The sequence below is a fragment of the Falco biarmicus genome, chromosome Z, assembly GCF_023638135.1.
Source record: "Falco biarmicus isolate bFalBia1 chromosome Z, bFalBia1.pri, whole genome shotgun sequence".
NCBI lineage: Eukaryota > Metazoa > Chordata > Aves > Falconiformes > Falconidae > Falco > Falco biarmicus.
In genome coordinates this window covers 49,141,252-49,162,109 of record NC_079311.1, presented here as the reverse complement: position 1 = coordinate 49,162,109, position 20,858 = coordinate 49,141,252, and the positions used below count along the sequence as shown (strand labels likewise).

At 38.2% G+C, this 20,858-nt stretch overlaps 1 protein-coding gene across 6 annotated transcripts in view; it reads left to right on the top strand.

Moving 5' to 3' along the window:
- Positions 1 to 20,858, top strand: part of DENND4C (DENN domain containing 4C) — an 80,083-nt gene that overhangs the window by 47,058 nt on the left and 12,167 nt on the right. For 2 of the 6 annotated variants that reach the window (XM_056325375.1, XM_056325376.1), the window contains exons 13-27: positions 798 to 943; positions 2,048 to 2,083; positions 2,316 to 2,446; positions 3,287 to 3,419; positions 3,892 to 4,098; positions 4,784 to 4,912; positions 5,679 to 5,823; positions 6,156 to 6,302; positions 8,491 to 8,616; positions 9,982 to 10,122; positions 11,398 to 12,539; positions 13,950 to 14,130; positions 14,634 to 14,743; positions 18,020 to 18,195; positions 19,238 to 19,417. In XM_056325375.1, the coding sequence (XP_056181350.1) occupies positions 798 to 943; positions 2,048 to 2,083; positions 2,316 to 2,446; positions 3,287 to 3,419; positions 3,892 to 4,098; positions 4,784 to 4,912; positions 5,679 to 5,823; positions 6,156 to 6,302; positions 8,491 to 8,616; positions 9,982 to 10,122; positions 11,398 to 12,539; positions 13,950 to 14,130; positions 14,634 to 14,743; positions 18,020 to 18,195; positions 19,238 to 19,417 (3,130 nt within the window). Of the gene's footprint in view, positions 1 to 797; positions 944 to 2,047; positions 2,084 to 2,315; positions 2,447 to 3,286; positions 3,420 to 3,891; positions 4,099 to 4,783; positions 4,913 to 5,678; positions 5,824 to 6,155; positions 6,303 to 8,490; positions 8,617 to 9,981; positions 10,123 to 11,397; positions 12,544 to 13,949; positions 14,131 to 14,633; positions 14,744 to 18,019; positions 18,196 to 19,237; positions 19,418 to 20,858 lie in introns of all 6 variants that reach the window. The other 4 variants (XM_056325377.1, XM_056325379.1, XM_056325378.1 and 1 more) reach the window with 4 other exon arrangements.

The following is a 20,858-nucleotide window of genomic DNA, read 5'->3' as shown; positions in this document are numbered from 1 at the left end:
TGCAATAGTTCAGGTATTAGAAAAGCTGTCTTTTAGTAGCATGATGCCTTCTCTCCATGGCATATTCCATAAGGACAGCTCTTGGGAATGAAAGAATGTTTCTCAATTTGTACAGACCAAAAATGCCAGAAGCTCACTAATGAAGAACAAAGTAATGTTCTTGATATAAATGGGAAGATAATAGAGAATCGGGCAGAGATCAGATCAGCAAAAGTCATTTTATATTCCTGATCTTAGCACATTAGCTTTTTAGATCTGTTCTAGTGTTGACTGCTAGATAAGATGACACAGTTGTTTTTGGTTTTATGTGATGGAGGTGTTAGGCTGTTTTGTTTGGTTTTTTTTGTTTGGGGTTGTTGGTCTATTTTTTTAGTTACTAGAAGCGAGATTTTTAGTCAAAGGTTTGGGAAGTCTTAAATATTTTCACACCTATGACCTCTTAGGATAACATAATTTTTGTTTTAGTATTATTTAGTATTGTTTTAACTGTTAGATACTTCTGCTTTTGTACAAGGCCATCATCTCCTTTTTCTTGCACAAAAAGTCAACAAACACATTGAGCAGATTGCATGGGGGTGATTGCTTGCCACGTATTGTTAACTGTGGTAAAAAAGCATTATTAAAAACCCAAAGTGTTATTTTAATCTTCCAAATGTAAATAGTGATAAGTAGTTGTTTTTATTGATAAAGCAAATACTTTATGTATTAGCACTTTAAGTATTTTATATTGACCCTTCATATGTTAATTTCTAAGGGTACTCATAACTGGTATTTAGTTTGTTCCTTTTTATAACCAGGATTTTTAAAAAGCAGAGACCGTGCCTATACAAAGTTCTACACGCATCTCACCAAAACACAGATATTCAGCCGCTTTATTGAAGAGTGCAGTTTTGTGAGTGACAAGGATACTGGCTTGGCGTTTTTTGATGACTGCATAGAAAAGGTGAAAAACATGTAGCAATACTATTAAATTGTATGCTTCTATTAATTTTGTGTTACTGTCCCTGTTTTTATTTGTAAAGGTAGATAGCCTCTGCAGCAAGTGTTTTGAAGGACTGGAATTCTTGGTGTTTTTTTCAGAGTCAGTTTCTTCCTTCGTTATCTTTCACAGTCATCATTTTATGTGTTGATGCAGAAAGCTTTCATTACAGCCCTGTAGGATGTCAAGCTGTAGGATAATGTGAGAAATATCAGTAGCTGACACTTTAGCACAATGCCATGTCTTCCCTTTAAATGTTGATCACCCTCCCTCTAATGTGGAATTATCTACCAGTGGACATCTGCATTGTTGCTCTTTTTCACACAATTTAAACTTAAACCCATTTAATGTCAACAATTATTTATGTGGATAAGATCCCCTTTCATTGCCTGTATTTTAACCCAGTCTTGTTTTTCGAAATTAAGTCTCTTCAGCATGGTTCTGGTCTAGGTGTGTTATTGAGTTTCTAGTTTCATCTGTAAAATACCAAGTTCACAATATAAAAATTGGGGACTAGAGAATGATAAGTTCTTAAGGGGTATATATGTGATTCTTTCTGGACAGAACCTTCATTTTCATACCAAGTTCTTACAGAATGAGTCTTTGATTCCGATCAAATTAACATTTGTAAACAGACCACAAAATAAGTGTTTAAATGTTTCCTTGCCCTTATTTTTCTTTCTTCTGAGTGTGGGGTAAGCATCAATAGCATGCATCTAGAGTATACTTTTTTAATATTGTTAATAATTTGATATGATTGCAGATTGTTTATGTCTTGCATATTTAAATTGTCATATTGAAAGTATCTGCAAAACCAGCAGTTTCTTTCTAAACTGAATGAAAGCATTGTCTTTTGATAGATTCAGGATTTTGTATTTAGTAGATAATGTCAACAAATTGAAAGCGTACTGATTACTGCATTCTCTTACTTTCAGCAAAGGAAGTATTTGAAAAAGAGATTAATTGGTTCCACAGTAATATGAAAATGTTTCCTATTTAATAATGACAGAGCTTTGATAGAATTATTTAGGATTTTTAATTTTAGTTATTTTTTTCCTCTTTTCCCAGCTTTTTCCAGATAAAGGAACAGAAAAAGGAGAGAAGGTACTTTGTCCTTCAAAATGTTTAGGGATATCTGATCCTGAAATAAAAATGGAGAGACAAAGCTGTGGACTTGATATTTGAGTAATTAGAACAAATATAATTTATTTTATGTATATAATTAAATACTGTATATATTACATGTATTTTTACATATGCTAGCATAACTAATGTTAAAAAGGACATTTTCTCCTGAAGCCAAACTCTGTACTTAGAGTACAAACTCTGTTTTTAGGTTGATGTAGATTCTGTGGAAGATACACGGTTGATTGAGCTTGACGAGTCACAAAAAAGTGAACACACAGTGTTCATAATGCCACCAGAACCTCCTGCTGATGATGGACAGGACCGAGTGCCAAAATACAGGTACAAGTTAAACAGCGACATGTAGTGAAACCAGAATGCTTGTGACATCAAGCGGGGCAGATGTTCCGCCTTGGTGCACAACTTGCCTTAATACAATGTTCAGAAGAATCTTCAAAAAGATAGTAACTGCCTGCCTTCTTGTAAGTTTCTGAAGCTCTAGAAGTCAATGTTTTGTGTGCGTGTGTATGTTTCAGGGCATGTGGATCTTGATTTTAATTTTTCAGTAACTTTTTGCCAACTTTATAGTAATATTTTTCTACATGTATTCAGTGTCTGTCTTTCTCTTTGAGCCATTTACTTGTATTTTGTAGCAACTGCAGTGCAGTTTGTTTCACAGTGGGAATGACAGAGGGTGGGTAATGGATCTGCCCAGTATTACTGATCTGCAGCTGTCGAACCAAAGGAACAAAACACCCATTCCGCTTTTCAGACTTCTTTCATTCAGTGTTTTTCAGCCTTGTGCAGGAAGTGGCATTTCGGACACTCTGGGTATGATTTTTTCCTTCCTGTCTCTCTTGGAGGTCATGAAGGTTCTGTTTCCAGCTGTTGTCCTTGTTAATCATCATCTGTGCTTCCCTGACTTCCATGATATGGATGGCAGTCTGGGTCTTGTTTCCATTATCTGTGGAGATTTAGTGTCCCAGGCATCTTCTTGTGATATCTTTATGAAGACTAAAATGATCTTGCCTATCTTCTTTCCTTCCCCACCCCACCTCAGTTGTTTATTCTCCTGTTTGTCAGTTCTTAGCAAGCAAGGTGTCTTTGAATGGCTTTCCTGCTATCAGCAGGTATATAAAAAGCTTTTCTTTTCTGTTGTTTGTTTTTTAATCATCTTTGTAGCTATAAAAACTTTCCACGACTAGATTTCAAGCTCTTTGACAGGCCACAGGAGCTCAAGCTCTCCTTCAGCAGACACCCAGCTGGAAGCAGCATTTCAAATAGTCCGGCACTCATGGCAAAGAGGACAAAACAGGTCAGATGAGTCTTACTGTAATCACTGTGTGAACACTGAAACATGTGAAGTTTTTTTGTAAAATTGCCACTAGCTATTTATACTATAAGTTAATGTTGTTAAAGGTTAGGTCTTTGTAACTATTGAGAATCAACACCTGCAAAAGAAAGAAATAGAAGGCAACAAGTAAACAAATTAGCATCTGAGATCACAGTTCACTGTCAAACACATTTCTAAGCTTTAGACTGTAACTTAAACCAAAAGGAAAGTAAAATTAAGGCTTGAATGGGGAAGGAAAAAGAGGATTAATTCTCATGCTAGCTTGTACTTGCATAGAGCCTTAATGAGAGAGTGGTGAGGAGGGAGCTTCAGTGAATGTTTGTCCATTATTATTAAGTGCTTACTTTTAAGAATCCTGCTGAGTTAGTAATGGCTTTTAAATTTGGGATGTTACATCTTTTGTCTGCTTTTTTGTTTTGTTTCACCCTTACAGGAGATAAAAACAGCTCACAAATTAGCAAAGAAGTACTACGTAAGCCCTCCACAGTGGGCTAAGTGTCTCTTCAGTCACAGTTACAGCCTATGGTTTATTTGTCTGCCAGCCTACATCAGAGTTGCACATCCCAAGGTCAAAGCACTGCAGCAGGCATATGATGTTCTAATTAAAATGAGGAAAACGGATGTGGAACCACTGGATGAGGCAAGTGCGAATAGAAAAATGTTAGTATATATATATACGGAACAGAAGAAAAGGTGCAAAGATAGTGTGTTTCACTGCCACCACCAGGTTAAGCATACTTACAGTTTGACCTGTTACAAAGCCACCTTGAAATGATCTCAAAGAAGTCTGCTTAACTAAAGCAACTGAAAATTCATCTCCTTTATCACCAGCTTAGTGTCAGCTGGGTCAAGTACTCAAACTTAGTGTTGCTAGTCTTCTCCCAGATTTCTTCAAGAATTAAGTTCTTGAATAGCCCTAATTTTAAAATGGACTTTGATTTAATGCTTTGCAGCCTTACTAAACTGAAGGGATAATGGGTTTGTGTGCAGCATACCATTCTTGCAGTAGTATCCACAGGCTCACAGAAGCAAGTTATCCTGCTTTTTGTATGGGTGTTTCCTTCTCTACCTTGTTTTGCAAACAGAAGAGCCGAGTGGAAAAAAATTCAGCATTCTAAAGATGTGACTGCTGATGTTATCTCAGGTCCTGTGATTTCCTATTTAATTTTTGCTCCCTCTTCTGGCTGTTGAGTATTATGTACTGAGCAGCTACTCTCACATGGCGTTTCCTTTTACATGTGTAAAAAGCTGGAAATCGGGAAAGAGCTTAAGCTGTTTCAGAATCCTTGTCATCAGTCCATTTATGCATTTCTGTGTCTTTTCAGGTCTGCTACAGAGTTGTAATGCAGCTCTGTGGACTGTGGGGTCAGCCTGTTCAGGCTGTGAGAGTCCTCTTTGAAATGAAAAATGCTGGAATACAGCCAAATGCCATCACCTACGGCTATTACAATAAGGTAAGACAAGTCTTGACGAAGGATGTTGTACCAGTGTCTCTCTTGCTGTTGTCACTCCCCTTGTCCTGTAGCACATTTAGAGGTGGTTTCTTACAGCTCTTCACTTAGATTAGCTGATTTTATTGGGCAAGCTATCATTTTGGTCGTGCTTATGGTTCACTGGATCTGCACCGTATGGTTTTATCCTGTTAAGTTTACATTCCTGTGCTGTGTTTGGCTAACCAAAAATTCTGTTGAAATACATTTATAGTGTTTCCGTTTCCAAGTTTTGGAACCCATCTAATGCTTCCATGTCAAAACCATCTGTTCCTATGTGTATCCTTTAAGGTAGCAGGATCCATGGTGGATGAAGGCTGGAATTAGGCTAGTAGAAGTAGCCTCCCCCTCATTTCCTTGCTTCCAAGTTCCTGTAACATGCTGATGAAACTTCTTAGTAAAGTAAACTGTGTAAAGTGATAGGAAAAAAGGTTCTACTGTGGTCTTTTGTTGCTGCTGAAGTTTATAAGTAAGAACAAACCCGCCTTGGGTACTTAAACAAATCTTGATCCATTGTTTCTTGTTACTCAGGTATTGTATTCAGACCTGGGGGATAAAAGGGAACAGTTCATAAGAGGGTACAGCTCATAAAAATTCAAATATTTGTCTTTCTTCACATGGTTCACAGGAAATGCCTTTTTTGAATATGGGAAGAAAAGCTTGTCACTGTACCATGTTTCTCAGTGTAAGTTTCTTACTGTTTTTGTTATTGCAATGTCTCTTACTGTAGGCAGTTTTAGAGTCTCCCTGGCCTAGCAGTAACCGCAGTGGCGTATTCCTGTGGACAAAGGTACGAAATGTAATTCATGGCACAGCACAATTTAGGCAGTGCTTAAAGAAATCAACGCAGAGCCCACGAGTACCTGTGACATCAGGTAATAAGTTAGTTGAAATGGATTTATTTCTGCTGAACAAGAGCATGACGTGCTTTCTGAGGGATTGCAGCTAACATTGTGGCTTTTACAAGTGGAAAATCTTTCCCTAAGTATATAAAAATTGATAATTGCCAACTCAGTGCTTGGAACAGTCTTAGAATGTCTTTGGCACACTGAAGAATTAATTGCCTGAATTCTGTTGCTACATTTTCGTATTTTTATTTTATTTGTGCAAGCAAAAGTATTTACTGTTGTCTGAAGAGGTTAGATATATTTAAAAATCTGAACGGTTAAATCCTGTCTTACTAACCGGCTCTTGTTCATGTCTTTAGCTCTGCGGAGTACCACGGGTGGAAGTGATGGGGACATGGTGAGCCATGGTAGCGTGGATAGTTCTAATGATGCTAACAGTGGGGAGCACACTCTCTTCGTCAGTGACTTAGTCAGGCTTGATTCCATTGATAATCACTCTAGCACAGGTACTAGATTCTGCTGGGTTTCACTACTAACAGTCCCCCAAAAGGCTAAATTTTCTAGTCTCTGGTTGATTTCCCCTCCACAACCACATCCTTCCCCTCTTGAGGCTGTAGAGAATGAAGCTGAAGTTAAACTATGTAAAGAAAAATAAATACACTGCTGTTGAGTATTACTTTTTAACGCAGATCAAGCTGCTTTAGGTTAGAGTGATCTGTAGCAGAAGTACCATTACATTAAAATAAATGTCTTGCTGTGGTCTCATGAACCTTGCTTTTTGTGTTAATCTTCTGAAGAGGCATGAAGCCTCTGATATATGAATCTGTTCGATTTTTGCAAATGTGATTTATTTATAGAAATGATAGTCTGTGTGAGTAAAACCTTTCTCTGCATTAAAGGAGTGAAAGTTGCTGAGGTGATTAGAAGCTAACACTTTAAAATGTTGCTTGTTGATGGTAATCCAGAAAGGCCTAAGTAGCATTCCTGGAATTAGTATGTTATGTTTGGTTATAGTAAACTTATGCTTTTAAAGGCCATATTCAAACTTCTTAATAGTAGTTGCTAAACTTGGAAATAAATACAGAAATTATCAGAACATTGTCATACAGTCTTTTTGAGACACCCTGGAAGTGGAAAGACAGGTGATAAGCTGGAGAAAAACTCTGCCTTAAACGTGGTGTGCACTCTCCCAGACAAACTGGAGTAAAAGCGTGCATGGAAGGTTGATCACTTGAGATAGCAAGATAAAGTTCATGGTTCTTCATATCTGCTTTAGTACTGATTACATCCTACTTGTGCAGTGTCAACTAAACTTCCTTTCTGTGTGTATTTCAAAACTTAATGTACAAGTGGTTCTTGCACGGTCTTCATGTTTTTAATATCTTGAGACCTTCTGTAAAGAGAACTTTGAGTCTGATTCCTGTGCTTCATCTGATATGCCTACCTAGATTACTGAACTTCCCTTCTCTCTGCTCTTTGTTGCTCTGCTTTTTGCTCTTTGCTGTCTCTTGGGTGCCGCATTTGTCCTTGGCTATCACGGTGTGGGGTGCAGACTTATATGGTGTGAAGCCTTGGATGCACGTGTGCATTATTTCTACCCTTGAATGTTACTTCTGCAGGTAATTCACCCATTTATTGATAGGGTGTTTTCACTTCTGTGCAAAGCAGAGATACTAACATTATTGAAATGGTGATAGAGAGAAAATAAGGGCTGAAGAATGTCAGAACTTATTTTTCTATCTAAAAGGTTTTTAACATTTTGACATTTAATTCTTTTTTACACGTTTACTCTTTGTTGGCAAAATAAACAGTAGTTATATGTATTATAGATGAATTATGTCTGTCAGTCAAGTTTTATGGAGCTTCCTAATACCTTTCACACTTAGTAACTTACTTACATGTTGATCTTTTAAAATACTGTCATGTATTCTAATAGGTATTCTTAAGGCATATCAACAATCCTGTTGAGCATTTTGATGTGGGATATGTCCCATGTAGTATTTTTGTATTTTTGCACATGCAATAGCACTTTAGGTAAAAACAACAAAGAAAAGAGTGTCTTTCTGGATTGCTTCCTATGGCAGACTTTTTGGACTTTTTTTTTTTTTTTTTTTTTTAAGAATGAGTTACAGCTGTCAAGTTTAACTGGTATTGTGGAGGAGCAGACTTTTAAAAAATGTTTAGATTTTTACTTTTTTCCTATTACATTTTATACTTTCTACTGTAGCACAAAGATGTAGGCCATTGATGGCAAAGTTCTTTTCAGGGATGTAGTCACTGTTAGAAGCTTGCTTAATTATTGTCGTGCTTGTCTAACTTTCTTTTGTAGATGCATTTGAGAATTTATCTTGTCCAGCAATGAAGTATTTCATGCTGATGAGAAGGGAAAGGAATGAAAAGGAGATACAGAGCATTAAAGGCAGTTAGTCACTGTAGTGTTCCTGGGCGAGTAACTTGTGTTTAATATAATAATGAAAAAAGTACATTTGGATTGTAAGGCCTAACTATCTCTGCTGTTACTGTCACCATCTGTAGATCTGTGCACAGATTAGACATTTCTGTGATCTTACTATGAACTTTACTGGTGAAACAAAATGTGAAATTAATTAATTTAAGTTCTTTTATTTTCTTACTGAAAAAAAAGTTAGGAAAGTAAAACAAATCTGAGGCATGTCTTTGTATTCCTTCAAACAGGTGGTCAGTCAGACCAGGGCTATGGATCCAAGGATGAACTTCTAAGAGATGATGGTGATAGTCTTCATGCAACTGAAACACAAGTAGAGAAGAATATTTCTTCTAAAGCTGAAAAGCTAATAGGAGGTTAAGTATGCATGTTTACACTGATGAAGGCATTTTGTAATAAATCTGTTTCGTGGTTTAGCCTCAGCTGTCAATAAAGAACCACACAGTCACTTGCTGGCTCCCCCTTGGTGGAATGGGGTGGAGAATCAGAAGAGTAAAAGTAAGAAAACTCATATGTTGAGATAAAGACAGTTCAACAGGTAAAGCAGAAGCTGCACACACAAGCAAAGCAAAATAAAGAATTCATTTGCTACTTTCCATCAGCCAGCAGATGTTCAGCCATCCTCAGGAAAGCAGGGCTCCATCATGGATAGTCATTACTTGGGAAGCCAAAACATAATTCTGAACATTCCCCCCTTTATATGCTGGGCATGACATCACATGACATGGAATACTGCTTTGGTCAGTTGAGGCCAGTTGTGCTGACTGTGTCCCCTCCCAGCCTCTTGTGCACCCCCAGCCTTCTCACTGGTGGGGTGTGGTGTGAGAAGCAGAAAAGGCCCTGATGCTATATCAGCACTGTTTAGCAATGACTAAAACATCCCTGTATTATCAGTGCTGTTTTCAGCACAAATGCATAGCCCCATACTACCTACTGTGAAGAAAATTAACTCTTAATACAGCCAAAACCAGCACAATCTGCTTTATGCATTAAACTCCCACAAATACTTAATGCATTGAATTCACGATGTTGTCAAGGTCAAAATATGACTATGTGAAATCTAATGGACTACTTCTGTAGCCTGGCTAATAGCAGTGGAATACATATAGGTAGAAATAACCTTTTATTAGACTAGTTTAATATAGATGGAAAAATTGGACAAGTGCTGGGGCACACAGTATTTTGTATTATGTTCTTCTCACTTGTGTATTTGAAAATTTGACCTTTTTTTTAGCTGTACAAGTTGACCTAATAAAAGGCATTACTTTTTGCTACTGACTCTTCCCAGCTGTAGAAAATACAGTCATCTCCTGTCTTCTATCCAGATTTTGCCCTTAATTTTTCTGTATTTTGTCTTTCTCGTTATTGCATCTGTTTCATACCTGTGTTACCAGATCCTTAATGTGAATTAGGGCTTCTAAAGTTGTCATTAGACAAATAGGTCTGCATGAAAATAATGAGAACTGTGGTTCCTGCTGTACTTTGCTTGTTTGAAAAAATACCAAGGGAAGAAATTTGCATGTGTTCTAACCTTCTGAACAGCTAAGCACTCTGCATAATGCTGCCTAGTGACATCCATCTGGATATTATTTCCAGGAAATGCTCAGTACATAGTAGGACTGATCCTTTAGGTTCTAAGTGTTTGAGTTTATATTTTCCATGATAGTGCAAATGCAACTATTTAGTTAAATTAACTAAAATTCACATTCTTTTTCTTGTAGAGGTTGGTACTGAGAAATCTGATGAAAAACAACAGCTGAATATAGAAACCCGTAATCCAACAGACGTGCCTGCTGGAGGTAACAGTATTGTGAAAGTTCCATCTGGCATTTTTGATAGCAGTGGAAGGAAGAGCAGTGGTGGTGAGTCACTGGGTGAAATAGAACTTGCTGAAGTCTTAATCTTGTGCTGTAGTGTTTTACAATCTTTTCCATGCTATGGAAAGAAACACAGCTGCTATTTGAGGTGCATATACTTCATGCATTTGCTTTCTGTCATTATCCTTTGCAGGTGACTTAGAAGGAACTTGTGGATTCTAAGGTTGAAAATCACTGTTGAGTAATTGAAATCAAGATTGTCTCTGTTCCACACTGAGAGTTGTTTCAGTGGTGTACTAGAAAGCCAAGAGAACTAGGGTCTCTGCTCTTGACTTTTGTCACCTAAACTCACTAAGCTTGGACAAATCTCTTCATTCCTGTGGCTTACTTTGCCAGTGTATAATCTAGGAGCAATACATGTTGTCTTTGTGCCATACAAAATTTATTTACATATCTGGAGCTTTATGATGAGGAAGACTTATGGACATAAAAGCCAGATCTTAGAGCCCATTTTTTTTTCTGCCTTTGTGCTTGTCCTTGTCTATACTGAAGCAGTGTAGTCCAGCTTCAGTATAACTTGATAGCAAAGAACTTAGTCTCAGGCAAAAAGTTGCCCAGAATGTTTCTGGCAATTATGAATGTGGATGACTTGTCAAGAAGCAGCATCAGTGTGAGACTCAAACATCCTCCAGCAGTGGATATGATACATTGGGTCCTCTGTTGGTGACCCTAACACAGTAGATTTCCCTTACTTCTGGAGGTTTTTGCCTAGCTAAGACAGCTTTCTAGACAATAAATACTCCCAATTCCCCCAAGGAAATAAGATTATAAGATTAGTTTACATCTTCACATGCTACATTTAATTAGTGTTTTCTAAATACGCCTGTATCATAAATGAAGTAATGCTTCTGTGTTGTGCAGACACACACAGTAGTTTTTTTTTCAGAACCAGAGTGAACTATGGGGTTTGATGTATAGATCTGTGAATACAGCTCTGGAAAACAAAAAACGTGCGATCTTTAATTATACTTTGCTTTAGTTCATGGATGTAGTACCTATTGTCTGCTGGGTGTTGGCATAGGGAAAGGAAGTAGAAGCTGTAAAAAGCTTTGACTTCAAGGAGTCAGAGTAGATGACTTTTGATCTGTACGATGCCTTTACAGCCAGTAAAAATCCCTTGTTAATACTAGTGTAATTTCCTAATGGGTAACTTGCTCCCAGTCTCCTCACAGGTAAGGAGATGTAGAGTTTTCATGTAATTTCAGGAAATAAACATGTTTGGTGGCTATGGATACCATATTAATGCCTTTTCTCTTTTAGAAACTGGTTCTAGCCCACTATTCGTTACTGAGGATTCAGTTGAAGATGTAGTCTTTGGTGATGTTTCTTTTAAGAAATCGAGTGAAAAAAGACAGAAGAGGCAGAAACTGTTTTCAGAGAGAAGCTGCAGTTTCAGCAGTGAAAGCAGAGCTGGAATGCTGCTGAAAAAAGGCAGCTTGGACTTGAATTCTAAAGAAATAGCAATAATGATGGGAGCAGATGCCAAGATCCTCACAGCAGCTCTATCTGGGGCCAAAACTTCACCCTGTCATATGAATAAATCCCACAGCTTTGAAAGTGTTGTTGACCAGCAGATTTCTGGAATAAGTGGCACCTGGGGTTGTGTGACTGAGAGTGACTGGGAAATGGAGCATAGGTCTTCACCAGTGCTGGAAGAACCTGGGGAAGGGCAGGAGCATCTTGAGAATGGAAGAGATGAAAACATGACCACAGTGGAAGACATGAACCTGGAACAGTCAGCTGAGTCCAAAAATGAGAAAGCAGAATCCAAAGATGCAACTACTAAAAGGAATAGCTTTTATGGAGTGGTTAAGCCTGTTGAAAGGGAAGATGTTGAAGTAGGCTTGGACCCTTTATCTTTGCTGGCTACTGACAACACACAACCAAGGCATCCAGAACCTGAGGAAAAGTTGGTGTCACCAGTTGCAGCACGTAATTTGGCAGATGAAATAGAGAGCTATATGAATCTGAAGAACCCATTGGGCAGTAAGTTTCCCAGCATGGAACTTCACAAACCAGACAGGGAAGCAGAAGCCTCTGGTACACTTGGTCACTCCCAAGAAAGGAGGTCGAGCCTGCCTTTGGATCCTGGCCTGCCGTCCCCCAAGTCTTACGAAAATCGGAGAAGTCCTGTCTCCAGATCCAAAACATTCACTGGACGACCAAAGCAACAAACCCATCCTCAAGTTCAAAAGGAGCGGTCTTCATCTTTGACAGGACTGGGTCGTTCTCCACATGGCTCATTAGGATCTGTCGTAACAACTTTATCAAATCTGAAGTTAGACAATATACTGTCTGGACCAAAAATGGATGTTCTGAAATCAGGCATGAAGCAGGCCGCCAATGTGGCCAGTAAGATGTGGGGAGTTGTTACTTCAGCATATAGTTACTCAGATGATGAGGCAAGTGTTTTTCAATATGAAAAATTTGGGAATTTAGAGGAGTAACTTTTGTGTCCACTAGATTGCTTTGTGAGATGGTGTTTTGTATTAAGTGTCAACTTCAGTTAGCTAATGAAAATTGCACTTAACGTATAATGCAGTTTTCCTGTCATTAAAAACCACTTTTCAGACAAAAGCAAATTAAAAGGTCTTGATGCAGTATACTTTGACTTCTTGTTCTCAACATTCCCCTCCCCATTTATTTATTTATTTATTTGTTTATTTATTTATTTATCTTTTTATTTATGTTTAAAGAAACTGCACCAAGAAACGCTTGTAAGAACAAAATTATGTCATCTTAAATGATATCATACTGTCTGTCTTATTTTAATAAATAAAAGGTTGTGAAAACAAATCACAAACCTGAGAAGTCAGGTTGGTGAGGATTAAAGTTGCAAATAGTGAGGGACAGCATGAGATTTAGTAAATTTAATCAGAGATTTGGAAGCAGTGTTCTTGTACTTGTGTGAACACACTTAATTAACAGTCTTTTTCAGAGTAAAACATTTAAGAGTCTAATGACACAAATGAAAGAGGAGATGGAGGGGTGAATATTACAACTTCCTCCTTCCTATGTATGTCTTCTTGTTGTGCTTCCAAACATAGTTTTCTGTCTTGGAAGGCTTCTGCTTGATCCAGTTTACCCCTCAATGTCGTGTTTTGCTTTAAGGATCTTTTGTCTCCCCTCTTCAGGCTGTTAAGATACCTTCTTGATACGTTTTTCAAATTCTTCCTCCTTTTCCCCAGCCTCCATAAAAGGTGGGAGAGAGGAAGATAGCTGTCTGGCTTTATTTCTATGTGAAACAGATTTAACTGGTGTTACTAATAGGGTTCTTCTTCTATGACATAAAACATTTTTCTTTATATATAAAAATTTTTTTTTTCCTTCCCAGATATTGCCTGTGACAGTGAAAACTTACTGGTTGGCTGCCTTCCCTGATATTTTTTTTTCCTGGGACCTAGGTTTTCCTGTGTGTCTTTCTATTATACTGACATAGTCCACAGAATTTTGTTTAATGGCACATCATAATTCCCTTAATGTGACTTATTTTAATTTCTTTCAGGGATCTTTTAATTCTCCCCTCTTTTATTTCTGTAACTTTCATTTTTAATGTCCCAATTACTATACTTTGTCATGTCCTGTGTCTTAGTGACTGTGTTATTGCTGCATCATTTCAGCTGGTATGTTTCATTCCTGTCTTAAGTTCTGAAAATATGACTTTAACTTGGACCTTTTTTTCTGGTCATTCCTACATCAGGATTTTGTCTTAATCTGCTACTTCAATTTTTATTTATCAGGATAAAGATGGAACTCAAATAATGGATCTGGAAGTACTCAGAAATGCTAATTTTCTTCTTCTTGTATTAAAGGAAGAGAACAATCAACCAGACTTTAATTTCCCTGCTGGTTTTGAAGATAATATTTTAGGTGATAATCTGTCATCAAGAACTGGAGTCCCAGGGCTGATTACGAATGAGCTTGCACAAAGCACTACAAGTCTTGGCAGTAGCAGTAGCAGTGGAGATGCAGGAAGACAGCATTACAGTGCAGGTGAGATTGTTGGGGTTTTTTTTGTTTCCCTCTCCTAACTTGTTTATAATACAACAAACAGGGAAAACTATTATGGTGAAATCATTCATAACAGTGGAAGCTATGGTAATCTGAAATTATTTCAAGCCGTTAAGAGAAGTACAAGGAAATTTGTATTTCCATTCTATATTCTTACCTTGCAGTAGCAAATAGCTAATGATTCTCTCTTTGTTGAATGTTTAAAAAGTTGATACAAAATACAGGGATTTAACTGCAAAAATACTTCCTAACTAGGTATAGCCAGGAATACCTGCTTATTCACAAAAATAATATCACAAAATGATAACACAAAAATTATAACTATCTATGTTTTAATTATATTATTAATGAAGTTACAGAGCTACACATATCTGGAGATCTTCTGGTACAATTTTCTGCCTTGGTTGAATAGAAGTTATTTTCTTTGGGAATAGGTGAATTATTTTTTCCTTGAATACAAGACACAAACAACTCTTTCTGCACAGGTGAAGTTTCATTCCCAAGAAGTATGAAAGTTCTAGATTCTGAGAAGTCAGAGCACAGCTCTTCACATAATACTAGTTTATCCAGCATTTTCCAGAACTATGCAATGGAGGTAAGATTAATAAACTCATAGATGAAAGATATAATTATTCAGTATTACTGTATACATTAATTACCTGTTTAGTTGAATGCAGTTAGATTTTTCAAAACAATTTTTTCCACATTTCTATTTCAAAAATGCTTAATACTTTTAGCCCAAGGTATGAGAGTACCTTTAAAAAAGAAAAATGTGTTAAATGCTTTTAAGTATCTCTCAAAGTATCTCTCAGATATATATATAGAGAGATAGATACATAGATATATATATATAAATATATATAAAGAAGAGACAACTGAGGTAAGGGTCAAAACTTGAAATGAGAAATTAGAGAGGAAAGTTGATGGGGTTTTTTTTCCCTTTCAAGCTTACCCCCTCCATCCCCTCTTCCTTCAAGAAAATGATGTGTTATTACTAAATAATTGTGGTGGGTTGACCACACCCAGCAGCTCGGCCGTTACCCAAGTACTTGCTTACTCCTATCCCATCAGGATGGGGAAGAGACTCAGAAGGGCAGAAGTGAGAAAAAAAGCAAGTTAAGATAAAGACAGTTTAATAAGTGAACTGGGGAAAAAGAACACAGGAGGGGGGACAAGAAGAAAGTGATGCAAAGGTGATCAGTCAGCACCATGACACCCCAGGAAACTGCTACCTTGGAATTACACACACATCCCCAGTTTTATCACCAAGTGTGACGTTATACAGTATCCCTTCGGTCAGCTGTCCTGGGCATTTCCCCTCCCAACCTCTTGTTCGCCCCCAGCCTTTGCTGGGTTGGGGACAATGAGACAGAAAAGGCCATGATGGTGTGTAAGGCGCTGTTCATCAATAGCTAAAACATTGGTGTGTTATCAACACAGAGTTGGTCACCACTCTAAAACACAGTACCATAAAGACTGCTGTGAAGAAAATTAACTCTATCCCAGCCACGCCTAGAACAATAAAGCTTTAATATGCCTTTCTGTTTCAGTTGTCATTTATAGTTGTTTTCAGACTTCAGCTATGACGATAATGGTCACTGTGTTTGCACTGGTCACATTTCTTTCAGCTGTAGTGTTATTTTGCTAGGTCCTATGTAATTCTCTTTTATGTTTGACTTTCTGGAGATCTTGTCAGACTTTGGCACTTTGTTATATAAGGGGCATAGCATAATAAAAGAAAAATGTTGCTATTGGGCAAATCTAAAATATATTAGATCTAAAATATATTACATGATGTGTTTGGTGGTGGTTTTTTGGTTTTGTTTCCTGTGAGAGTGAAACAATGAGGAGGAGGCCTAAAATTTACAGTTTATAGAACATTACTCTGCTAGTACAAGATAACTTTTATCATCTTTTCTCCAGTTCTCATTCTAGTTTAGTGATGAGACTTTTATTAGGTAAAACCAAATTTTATTAGGTAAAGAGCAACGCATTTTTGAGAGGGTTTCTGCTGTGACACCGGAGTGCAGCCCTGAGATAGTCACTGCTCAGTGACAGCAGGAACCCTCTCACGAGGGACAGCGAGGCCATGCCAGCCCCTGTCATGGGGCTGTGTTCTCTGATGCTGAAACTGCTGCATAGCTGTCCTTCTGCATAGGCAAGTCTCCTGCTGATGCCATGGAAAGGAGTCCCAGCAAGGGGGGAGCTCATTACCATGGTCAGGGTGCTGGCTCTGTGGAGGAAAGAACACAGGGACGTGCTGTCAGCTTCCCATTCCCTTTGAACCTGTTGATGCTCTGGATCATCCTCTGACAGCATCCTACCTTTTTTATCTGGGGAAACAGAGCAGTTGGTAGGGCATCACATCTTCACCAACATCTGGGGTTTTTCCACTTTTATTTGGCTTGCATGGCAAGGTTTTGGTATCAGGGAGGCTGCAGGGATGGCTTCTGTGAATGTACCAGAACCTTCTCCCATGTCACATTAGAGCCAGTTCCAGCCATCTCTAGGATAGACCCACTGCTGGCCAAAGGTGAACCTTTCAGAAACTGTGGTAGCACCTCTGTGATAACATATTTAAGAAGAGGAGAAAAAACTGCTGTGCAACACAGCTGGAAAAGAAGTGAGAGTATGTGAGAGAAACAGCCCTGCAGACGTCAAGGTCATTAAAGAAGGAGGGCAGGAGGTGCTCTAGGTGCCAGAGCAGATTCCCCCACAGCCCATGGTAAAGACCATGGTGAGGCAGGCTGTCCACCTGCAGCCCGTGGAGGTCTGCCGGGGAGCAGATGGGTGCTCCTGAAGGAAGCTGGCACCCCATGGAGAGGAGTCCATACTGGAGCAGGCTCCTGGCAGGGCCTGTGAACCTGTGGAGAGGAGCCTGGACTGGAGCAGGTTTGCTGGCCAGGCTTGTGACCCCATGGGGGGCCCATGCTGGAGCACTGTGCACCCTGTGGAAAGGACATATGGAAAGGACCCTGGCTGGAGCAGTTCATGAAGAACTGCAGCCCATGGGAAGAACCCATGTTCTGCAAGTTGGTGGAGAACCATCTCCTGTGGGATGGTCCACACACTGAGGCAGGGGAAGAGAGTGAGGAGGAAGGAGCAGCAGAGACAATGTGTGATGAACTGACCAAAACCTCCATTTCTTGTTCCCCTGCACTGCTCAGGGGGATGAGCTGGAGAAGTCAGGAGTGAGGTTGAGCTGATGAAGAAGAGAGGGGTGGTGAGAAGGTGTTTTAAGATTTGGTTTTAATTTCTCATTACCCTACTCTGCCTTTTGGCTGGCAATAAATTAATTTCCCCAAGTTGAATCTGTTCTGCCCTTGACAGTAATTGCCGAGGGATCTCCTTGTCCTTATCGTGATCCACGAGCCTTCTGTCATATTTTTCTCCCTATCCAGTTGAGGAGAAGGGAGTGATAGGGCAGCTTGGTGGGCACCTGGCATCCAGCTAAGGCCAACCCACCATACCACTATAACAGTTTCTTTTGTGTTTGGCTGTTTAGAGGGTTTTTTTCTTTTTTCGAAAAGTAGACATGCGTTTACTTACACAATTCAAAACAATTCATATATGATGAAGGCTTCATAGGAGCAAGCAATTGCAAATGTTAAATTAGTAGCATTTCAGATTTCAGGGTAGTGCTTCTTCCAGGTCTCAAAATACTTAAGAAAAATAAATTATTAGTATTCGCATTTCATAGGTAAAAGTTATGTAGACAAGATAACTGTGAGCATGGTAAGAAGTGATGAACTCATGCCTCCCAGTTGGCATTCTGATACCCGTTTAAAATCCTGTGATTACTAAGCCTATAAACCCAATTATAAAACAGCCCTGAAACAAGACTGATAGTATTCATTCTTTGCTGTTCTAGGTATTGATGTCAAGCTGCTCTCAATGTAGAGCTTGTGGTGCTTTGGTTTACGATGAAGAAATCATGGCTGGATGGACAGCAGATGATTCAAACTTGAACACTACTTGTCCTTTCTGTAAAAGTACCTTCCTACCTTTACTTAATGTTGAATTTAAGGACCTACGTGGCACTGCAAGGTTAGTGTGTTTTATAGATACTCTTGTTCTGTCTTTCCGCCTGTAAATGGTTATATTTTTTTCACAAAAGGTTCTTAGTTATACCTCCCAATGTTTTTGTCTAGATGCTAATAAGAACATCACTGTTCGTTTAATGGTCATGATCATACTGAAGGAAATTCCAAGTCATAAAAACTATTGAGTTTCATTGTAAAATGGCCAAAAAGGAAAAAACTGGTTGCCTTTTTACCACTTTTTCTTTTTGTGTCTTCTTTGTAAGCATAACTATTTAGAAGGCATAAATCTATTTTCATTTTCTTAGCTTTTAAAACAAAGCTAATGGATCATGTACTTTTTAAAAGCATATGAAGCAGTTTTCAAATCTGTCAGCAAAGAATTTATCCCAAATCAAGTGTGCTAACAGCTTTTAGTTACAGATGCTCCAGCTTATAGTTTCTTCAGTAGCTCTCCAGTTTAAGGTTCTCTGCTTACTATTTTTACTGATTTCAATTGCACTTTGAAGGCTGAAACTTACTTTAAGTTAATTTAAAATGGATTCTCACTGTAGTCATTGCCGTGAAACAGAGCTTCTGCTAGTGTTCTCTGATGCTGAAACTGAACATCTGTAGGGTGTGTACTTAGAAAACCTTAGCAAAGCAAAACATGTTCTTGTTGTCTTGTGCCTAGAATGGTGTATGGTCTTCTAGTCTTACAATGTCAGATTACAATAACAACCATTTTCAGTGATGTGTCAGCTATTGGTATGCTGTTGCCGCTTGGGAGCTGTGACAAACTAAGGTGACTTGTAATGATTTATGTACACTTTAGGATTTCTGCTTTTGCAGTTCAAATCTCTGTGTTGTTCATTTACTCTGCCTGTATAAGTTACAGTGGAAAGAGCAGGATGAAGCTTGTGTCCCATTGTCAAGCTTTTTAATGTTGTGTTTCCTTATTTTTGCTACTTTTTGAAAGTAAATGTAGAAAATAGTAACTCTTAAAATTACTTTATACTTACATCTTAACTTTTTTATTTCTCTCCTCTGCCATTCATGTTGTAACTTAGCTTTTTCCTGAAGCAAAGTACCTCAGGAGATAGTTTACAGAGTGGTACCCTTCCATTAACCACTGATCCCCTGGAGCAGAAGTTGTCCAGTCCAGCTGTTGCTGACTTGATCAGTTTTTCAGAACACCCACAATCCAGCCACACCATAGCTGAAGAAACTAGCTCTGCAGCTGAGCAGAGGTAGGCAAAACAGGTTTGTTATTTCTGTCAGAAATGTATTAATGCTTCCAGTATTTTTCCTCTACTTAAAAAGTGAAGGTTGACTTATGTACCAAATACAGTGGAGAATTACAATTGTGACTTGTTCATCTGTTTCCTCTTGGTTTTTTTGCATGTTTGAAGCATGCTTTTAGCAATGCTGGTTCCACTAAATGAGCAGGTTTTAGAGATAAAACTATAGAAATAAACCTTCAGGTCCATCCACTACTGAGTAGTAAGTAAAACTTCTACTCGGTACTGTTAGAACGCACTCACCTTTTAAAGTCACACAGAACTTTCTCCTTTGCTTGAGTTTAGAATTTAACAAGAAGGACAACACAGCATTATGGGGAAAAAGAAGTTCACTTGCTGGAATGCTCTTTTTTGAGGGAAAGGTCTTGGAGCACTCGATGCTGGTACTGAGCATGCATTCTGTGACAAATTAACACTGATGTAAAACTGAAACTCAGAAAAACAATACCACTTGTGAAACAGTTTATAGAAAAAAGCATTAAGGAGAAGGTGTCATGTTGGTAGAATGAAGAACTGAAACAGTGCTGTTCTGAACTGTGACCTTTTTGCAGGGTTTTCTTGACGTTTTGTTGTAAAGTTTTTTTTTAAAATCATTGTTCAGTTGGGAATTCTTATCAGTACCTGTAAGCTAATGAGCTAATGCCTGTGTCAGACTATTAAAACTTCAATCAACGTGATAGTACTTAGTCTTAATACTCTAAAAATGAAAAGTAGTATTGCTTATGTTAATCTCTTAACTCTGATGTAGGATATTTTTAACTCAAGTCAAACTTAGGAGTGAAGATCACCTCTACATTAATCTCTTCCCTCTCTTTGCAGATTTGGAAGCAGGCACTTCTGTTTCACTTGATGTTTTTTCTTCTGTATTGTAGTTGGATTGGTTTTATCCATTGTTTCTGTTATAACAGGCACAAATTAAATATTCCCAGATCTGCAAGCAGCTTGATTGCTTGGGTTAAGTTTGACAAGCCTGTAGTAGGAGTTTGCCTAAATTATCCTGTAGGATGACATTGACACTTCCAATTTTAGTTTTTCAGCTATTTTAGCATGCAACTTATAAATTGTTTTCTATAATATTTTTGCTCTCTGCTTATGGCGTTTAGAGGAAGTAAACTTAAGGGAAAGGAAAAAGGAGCATAGTCAGAACAAGATAATCTTTGTGTGTTGACAAAACTGTACATTGCCATTTTTCTAAGCAAGGTGAAACTGTACCAGAGCAATAGTACCCATACAGAACTTAATTGCTTTCAGATTCATGTCTTAGGTTATACCTAGCTGCTTTTCTGGAGGGATGGCTGTACTGTTTTTAAAGGCATTTGGTTTTGTTTTCCCTCAATGGTAGAGCTAACTGGGCAAATATTATTAATCGAGAAACTTGGTTTGGGATAAC